The sequence below is a fragment of the Symphalangus syndactylus genome, chromosome 10 (assembly GCF_028878055.3).
Source record: "Symphalangus syndactylus isolate Jambi chromosome 10, NHGRI_mSymSyn1-v2.1_pri, whole genome shotgun sequence".
Classification (NCBI taxonomy): domain Eukaryota; kingdom Metazoa; phylum Chordata; class Mammalia; order Primates; family Hylobatidae; genus Symphalangus; species Symphalangus syndactylus.
In genome coordinates this window covers 63,910,437-63,918,811 of record NC_072432.2, presented here as the reverse complement: position 1 = coordinate 63,918,811, position 8,375 = coordinate 63,910,437, and the positions used below count along the sequence as shown (strand labels likewise).

The 8,375-nt window shown below is 36.2% G+C and overlaps 1 protein-coding gene across 6 annotated transcripts; it reads left to right on the top strand.

Annotated features, from left to right (window-relative positions):
* Nucleotides 1–8,127, top strand: EPGN (epithelial mitogen). Of its 6 annotated transcripts, none has more exons than XM_055296219.2 (5): nt 1–121; nt 633–695; nt 3,525–3,645; nt 4,353–4,379; nt 5,920–8,127. In XM_055296219.2, exons 1-5 carry the CDS (start codon nt 79–81, stop codon nt 5,975–5,977), a joined length of 312 nt encoding a protein of 103 aa, XP_055152194.1. In that variant the 5' UTR covers nt 1–78; the 3' UTR covers nt 5,978–8,127. The 6 variants fall into 6 exon arrangements, with proteins under 6 accessions (XP_055152194.1, XP_055152193.1, XP_055152191.1 ...); XM_055296218.2 differs by having other exon boundaries at nt 633–722; XM_055296216.2 differs by having other exon boundaries at nt 633–722; nt 4,353–4,505.
* The last annotated feature ends 248 nt before the right edge of the window (nt 8,128–8,375 follow it).

The window sequence follows — 8,375 nt, the reverse complement described above, 5'->3', positions numbered from 1 at the left end:
GACTCAGAGAGCTCAATAAAAACCTTCCACCCGTCAGTCTAGAAGGACAAGAAAAAGAAAGTTAAGCAACTACAGGAAATGGCTTTGGGAGTTGCAATATCGGTCTATCTTTTATTCAACGGTAGGTAATTTCCTTTTGTTTCGTTAACTTTATATCAGTGTAAAATGTGAATAGAATTTATTTTCTCTGCATTAGAGAGAAGTTGGCTTCTAACAGTTGTTCTTTATGACAAAGATCGGAGTAATGAATCTGTAGATTAATTTAGTTTCTTATGTCCTGTATGTTCCTTTCCTAATATATTTGGACACCTTTTTTGAGACCTCCAGAATGTTTGCTTCATACAATTGCAGAGTAATTAATACATTTAGCTACTATACTATAGTGTTCTTATTTTTGAATTAATATGTAAATGTATCAGTGGTCTTAAAAATTGGGTTTTTATTTGCTTTAATCCTAATATAGTCAATGGAATGGATGAGAAACTGTAAGGATGTTGCCCTAGTCATGTTATGGATTTCAACTGTAATAAATTTTAAAAAATAGAAATTGGAATAAACAGAATACTTTCCATCTGTTGCTTGTACATAGAAGGAGGCTCTCTGTTAAAGATGCTTTTGCCCCCTTAATACAGCAATGACAGCTCTGACTGAAGAGGCAGCCGTGACTGTAACACCTCCAATCACAGCCCAGCAAGGTAACTGGACAGTTGACAAAACAGAAGGTATTTTCTTCCCATTTTCATATTTCACAAGACTTTTCTGAAACTTGGGAGAGAAATTTGGATTGTGATAAAAGCAATATTGGCCATTTTTAATACGTATTTTATTATTAGATAATCAGCTCTTTTAGCAGGTGATTAAATTGAAGTGACAGATAAATGTGTTGGCAAATAATTGCCTTTTTAAAAGGAGGAAGTTAAGCAAATGAGACAAAAGCTGTCTTCAGTTACTGTCTTGAATGTGAAACAGGCCACATTTTCTGCTTCATTTCTGCTTGGTTCCCAATAACCCCTGTGTGTTCAGAGACAGTTTGTCCGCATTTTGGCTTTCTTGATGAGCGGCATTATATTTTGATCTGTGATTATAAGCTTTGCTGCCAAAGACATTATGGCTACAAGATGAAAAGCACTTTCCCTCATCTTTGGAATGACCTTTTCTCTTGTTTGTTTTGGGGTTTTTGTTGTTATTTTAGCATATGCTGTATTTCCTAACCACTTGTACCCAACTTTTGTTGTTGATGGTAATGATATATTTTCTTTTGCACTTAATTATTATCACAGTGGCTTCTGGATGCTCTTGAGCATCAGCGCTCTTTCTCTAATCTGTTTAAACTCTTAGAGGTGAAACTTGGAAAGTTTGTTGCTTACCAAGACCTGTGACTGAGTGGTTATGATTCTTCTGCAAGTCGCATCCTGATTGCTATGTGAAGGCTGGCAATTTGATGTAGGACAGAGGAAGCAATGTCTTGCACTCAGAGTCAGGCAGATAAAGGAAGATTGTCATATCTCAGTGTTCTTCATGTCACCAATAATTTAGAATTTTAAATGATTGTCTCGAAATATTTTACCCATTTGATTTTTTGAATATCTGTTGATTTGCAAAACGAAATCAATGTCGGTTATAGAATAACTTTTAGCCAACTATTTGTCTTCTAAGCCTTCAAACAAAGAGGAAACACCTTATTAGAATTATTATATTCCGTATTATATTATACTGGCCTGGCGCAGTGGCTCACGCCTGTAATCCCAGCACTTTGGGAGGCCAAGGCGGGCAGATCACCTGAGGTCAGGAGTTTGAGACCAGCCTGGCCAACATGGTGAAACCCTGTCTCTACTAAAAATACAAAAATTAGCTGGGCGTGGTGGTGCATGCCTGTAATCCCAGCTACTCAGGAGGCTGATGAAGGAGAATTGCTTGAACCCAGGAGGTGGAGGCTGCAGTGAGCTGAGATGGTGCTATTGCATCCAGCCTGGGTGACAGAGTGAAAGTCTGTCTCAAAAAAAAAAGAAGATAATATACTGCAGAAAATTAAAGAAGCATAGTTTTCTCTCAATGACTGACTTCGTAATAGCATGCTCAGTACTAAATTTTTTTTCTTCCTTAATGGTGAACAGCAAATAAAATATTTTGAGTCACAAGTAATAATAATGGTAAAAAGGAATCCAATACAGTCATCCTCCATTATTGGTTGAACATTGGTTCCAAGACCTCCTCCTCCTGCCCAGAGGGTACCAAAATCCACAGATGCTCAAATCCCTTATATAAAATAGCAAAATATTTGCATATAACCTATAGACACACGCCCATGTACTTTAAATCATCCCTTGATTAGTTATGCCTAAAACATTGTAAACACTATGCAAATAGTTGTTATACTGCATTGTTTAGGGAATAATGACAAGAAAAGAAGTCTGTGCATGTTACGTACAGATGCTTTTTTTTCAAATATTTTCCATATGAGGTTGGCTGAATCCACAGATGTGGAACCTATTAATATGGAGGTACAACTGTATATCATTTCTGTATTTTTCTTTTGCTTTCTTGATGGAGAACTTTAATTTTTCCTTTTGCTTTTTAACTAACTTAAAAGTATCAATCTACTATCTTAGAAAAATTTTTATAAAGTTATGATCATTCTCCTCATTCTTAGGGGAAAGATGAGTCTCTCTGGTATAATTTTTCTTTAGAAATGGCTTAATTCTCACATTTTTCTACCAAATCCAGTTTCAGGCTTAGTTAATTGAACTTGTTTAGTCTTGAAATAGAAAGCACCCAGCACAGTTTATAATGGAAAATTCTCACTGCCTGAGAATTAATTATTAAAATGATAAATTATATTCATCCCATTCAACAAAGTGAACGTGAATTAGAAGATAATGTGTGTTCTCACCAAAATAAAGTAATACAACATAGTATTTTGTTTGTAATCTTAACATCTAAAGATTAAACATTTTTAATATAAAAAAGAATGCCTTTTAAAACTGTTTTTTCCCTAACAACAAGTAAGATTCTCTTCATCTTAGCAAGGCAAATATGGTTTACCTTTATCATAATGATAAGAAAATATGCTTATTTCTAAAAATGACAAGTAAAATGCCATTAATTCTGCTTGAGCAAAATTTAAGAATCAATAAAGTATGTCCCAAAGTATTATGTGAGATCTTCTATATTAATTAGTATTCAGACACAAGTCTGGGAAGCATCGCTCAAAATAACCTCCTAAGACTAGAACCAATGCTGCCACCTTTTGGCGAATTTGTTGCCTTTTCTGTTTTACTACGTTGCTTCTAAAAAATGAAACAATCATCAATCCACCTCCATCCCCTAATTAATTAATAATATGTCATATGTCCAGATGATATTAACCCAGCCCTTGTGAATACAACCTGCTAAGAGAATCAATAGTTTAAAGGACACAGCACCACCCCCAAATATCCTTAAAATTAAAAATTTATTTACATATGTATTAAAAATTTACCATAGAAGTAAGACACATTTGCTAACATTGTATCTCCTTTTCCTAGCTGACAACATAGAAGGACCCATAGCCTTGAAGTTCTCACACCTTTGCCTGGAAGATCATAACAGTTACTGCATCAACGGTGCTTGTGCATTCCACCATGAGCTAGAGAAAGCCATCTGCAGGTAAATGCAAAGAAACATCCAAGTCCTAGAGACAGGAGATGAGAGTATGTCTCTGTTGTTTCATATAGCACATTTCCACACTTTTCTCTCTTTAGTTTAAAAGGGTGCATAATCTGAACATGACTTGACAGGGCTCTACATATTTGAATATCTAAGGAGTCTTTTGTCTAAACTATTCAATTCTCATTAACTAAAAACATGGTTCCCAGATTAGCAGCATCTCTTGAACCTGGGTGCTTGTTAGAATGCAGGATCTGTGCTCTACCCCAGAACTACTGAATCAGAATCTGCATTTTTAACAACATGCAAAGGTGATTTTAAGTTTTGGGGTTGTTTTCAGGATGAAATGAAGCAAACTAAGGCAAAAACATTACAGGAATATGAAGTTCTAGAGCAACTAAGATACTATTTTTATGATCATGATTTGCTCAGTATTCTCCTATGGAAGAATAGGCTAATGATTTTTCTAGAGTAGATTATGCAAGCATACTACCTTTTCCCTCTACTAATGAAGGGAAAATATGGGGCCTTAATGATCATTGGAAAATTCATAGCTGCTTCATTGCCCTTAACAGATTGGCTTTCATTTGGTATTTGCCTCTTTAATTTAAATTATTTCCATTTATTTTTTTAAATTTATTGAAACAGGTTATTTGTATTTCTACCACCGTAGGTTTTAAAATTAAACTTTTTTTCTTTTTTTTAAGGTGTTTTACTGGTTATACTGGAGAAAGGTGTGAGCACTTGACTTTAACTTCATATGCTGTGGATTCTTATGAAAAATACATTGCAATTGGGATTGGTGTTGGATTACTATTAAGTGGTTTTCTTGTTATTTTTTACTGCTATATAAGAAAGAGGTACGAAAAAGACAAAATATGAAGTCACTTCCTATGCATTCATTTGACAAATATTTATTCAGCCCCTATAATATGTCAGGCATTGACATGTAAAAATTTTTTTAATTAAGAAAGAGCTGTAAATCTGGCAAAAAGTTTCTATGTAACATTTTTCATGCCTTTTCTCATAAACCCAGACGAGTGGTAAAAATTTGCCTTCAGTTGTAACAGGAGAGTTTAAACGTACAGTCTCCCTTCACCCTATCTCTGTCTGCCCACATCAAAATTATAAATGAGGAGGACAACAGGCCCCAAGAAAGTAGGGACTAAGTATGTCTTGTTCAAAATTGTATATTCAGTGCCTTACACTATGCCTAGCACACAACACACACTGAGTAAATATGTGTTGAGTGAAACAAAATCAAGAAACAAGTAAAAACTGAATAAAAATGTGTGACAAACATTGGCCATTTCTTCCCAGACATCAACTGGGGGTATCTTCAGAAGATACTGTCTCCTGCTAAAAACCTAAGAAGATAATCTACAAATAATTGTAATTATTTACATATTCATTCCTATTTCTTGTTTTTTCCACATGAGTACTTTTTCCTTAAATTCATGCAACTATGATAAAGTCAAGAAATAAAGTGAGATACCCTAACAAAAAAATACAAATACATTATTTCCCTTGCTGTACTCTAGTAAGTTGTCATTTCTAAATAGCCAAAACTGCCTCTTCAAAATTAGAAAAGTTTGTTTTGCTTAACAAATGCACCTTAGAGAGAATCAAATGTATATTATATCAGTTGTAGATTTGCCTAAGAGACCAAGAAATATAATAACAATGAGGGGGAAGAGGAGGAAGTAAGTCTTTTCCACATCACTAAGGTGGCTTTCTGAGGTCAGATTTCCTAGAAGCAGAGCCTTCAGCTAGAGATTGCTGGGCATGTGATTGGTTGAGGGAGAACTCTACCTTTATTTTAGGTGAGACCTGTAATAAAGTAAGGAAAGCAGATGGAGCACAAGAAGAAGCTAAGCAAAGATGTGGCTTTAACTGAAGTGTAGCCCCAGACTGATTCCACAGGGAGATCTAGAATGTGAATAGCAGTGTAGACCTCTCCCAAGGAGATGAGGCATCTGGATTTCAATATCCCATATTATTCAATCATGGATTCATGTGGGGTAAGGAAGAGGGGCTTGTAATCTCCCAGCAATCTCCTGGCAGGGCACTCAGTTGGCCATGGGCAGACTTTGGGAGAAGACTGCTGACATGAGCCTGTTCGTGACCACAGCTGCTGAGGGATGGGTTGACCAATAGGTAAAGGGGATCTGGGTGGGGCAGCAAGAGTAACTGCTGCAGGATGCATTTATGTAAGCTTCAATGACCTATATGAACCACAGTCAAATTCATATGGAAACCAATGCTTTGTTTCAGGTGTCTAAAATTGAAATCGCCTTATAATGTCTGTTCTGGAGAAAGACGACCACTGTGAGGCCTTTGTGAAGAATTTTCATCAAGGCATCTGTAGAGATCAGTGAGCCCAAAATTAAAGTTTTCAGATGAAACAACAAAACTTGTCAAGCTGACTAGACTCGAAAATAATGAAAGTTGGGATCACAATGAAATGAGAAGATAAAATTCAGCGTTGGCCTTTAGACTTTGCCATCCTTAAGGAGTGATGGAAGCCAAGTGAACAAGCTGCAGTGACACAAGTCAAGTTCATAGTTTCACTCTGGGTTTTTTGTTGTTGTGTGGTTATTATTCTCACTACAGAAAGACTGAGTTTCATGCTCCTGGCTGTGTCAGATTTGAATTTTCATGGGAATAATAATCAACCTTGCAGCAAGCCAAAGCAATGCCTTGCTTGGGTTCTTCATGTTCTTACTACCCAGCGTTTTTTACCACCTAGATGGGCCTCTCTAAGTCTATTTGCTCAATGAACCTTATCCCAAACTTGTTGTTTTCATGGTGTCTAAAAGAATGTGATGTCAGCTTTTAGAATGAAATCAGTGTTAAGGTACCTCCAGTGAACCAAACATGTGTCTTAAATCTAAGCCACTGAAAACAGAATGGGATGTCCAAGGCAAATACGAATCATACACAGCTTGTAACAACATACAGCCTTTATATGTGAAATATGGAATAAACTAAAGAGTTTCTGGAGACTGAAGCTATCTGGATATCAAGTCTGGAGTAGGCAAAGCATTTCCATTTCTACATGGATTATAAAACTTTGTGTTGGACTCATGGGTCCCTAATGCTTTTGTTCATCACTTCTTCCAGTTATCAATGGAATTACCTGGTGACCATTCATTTGGACCGAAATCCTAGAAGTCTCCTACTGAATAAAAGTCTACTATTGGCCCTAAAATAGAAACTGAAAAACAGGACATAGAATATTTTCACCAGACCACAGCACATGGAAACTTTCCTTATCATTTTTGAACACTTGTTAATCAATTTGCACATAGAGGGAGAGGAAAAAAAATGGAATAACAGTCAAAATAATCAGAATCAGTATCCAGTCCCGGCACGGTGGTTCACGCCTGTAATCCTAGCACTTTGGGAGGCCGAGCGGATGGATCACCTGAGGTCAGGAGTTTGAGACCAGCCTGGCCAACATAGTGAAACCCTGTCTCTACTAAAAATACAAAAATTAGCTGGGCATGGTGGCACATGCCTATAATCCCAGCTACTCCAGAGGCTGACACAGAAGAATCGCTTGAACCCCGGGGGCAGAGGTTGTAGTGAGCCAAGATGGCGACCCTGCACTCCAACCTGGGCGACAAGAGCAAAACTCCATCTAAAAAAAAAGAAAAAATCAGTATCCCTCCCTTAGTTATATTTCTGCCACTTAATTCAAACAGTCGTATGCAGGTCGCTTAATTTATTTGGGCTTTTGTTTCATTTTCTACAAGGCCCTCTTAGCTCTAAAACTTGACAGTGGAATAAGGAAATGTTTTTCCAACTCTGCATTGCCAGTGAGATCCTCAACATCAGCATGTTGAGATGGACCTCAACCCCACCTCTAACCCTGAAACACACCACTCGATATTATCTTAGGTGTATGTTTTAGTGTTTGGTTTGTAAAATAATAATTTATTTTTGAAGGAAATATAAAATATTAAAGAGTAATAATAGCTATCATTTTTTAAGATTCAATCTAAAACAATAGACTCTTTTTTTTTCCATTTGTGATGTAGATAAGCAAGACAATTTTGATCATGAGTGGTAAAAAGAGGATCAAACTTGACTATTCTTGCAATGGCAGTCCAGCAGCAAGCCTTTCATTTACATTAAATTATAACTTTTCATTCACTCCTAAACCAAACTTAAAATTCTGCTTTCCTTTGAGTAGAAGGTATTTAACTTGTTTTGTTTTTCCTTCAGAAGGAATTTAATGCAAATGGATTGCAGTCAGCACTTTCTGAATGTTTTCACACAGTATGCAAAGCTTACGTCATACCAAGGAGTGGAGAGTTGAAGTTTCCTCCCAGTGACTCCAGTGACAGACCACACCTAGAAAGCGTTTCTCTTCCTCAGTATTTCAAAAAGATGTAAAAGAGCTGGGGAGAGTATGGGAAGAAACAATACAGGATTGCCTTTAATTAATTAAGAATTGCCTTCTGATAAAAGGAAAAAGAAATTAATGCTGGAGTCTGGAGGGGTGATAACCTTAAAGATTATAAATATTTGTTGTCTATAAATACTTATAAATTATAAACACAATATAATTAAAATTAGAACATCAGGAAAAGAATTAAAATCCTCAGGTTGCAAAACCAAAATGTTAACCAAAACAAATACTCATAGGATTCAACTTTGTTCACCTATAGAATAGTACTTATTAACAACATAAAATCTACCCTGTGAGATTGTGTGGAAAATCA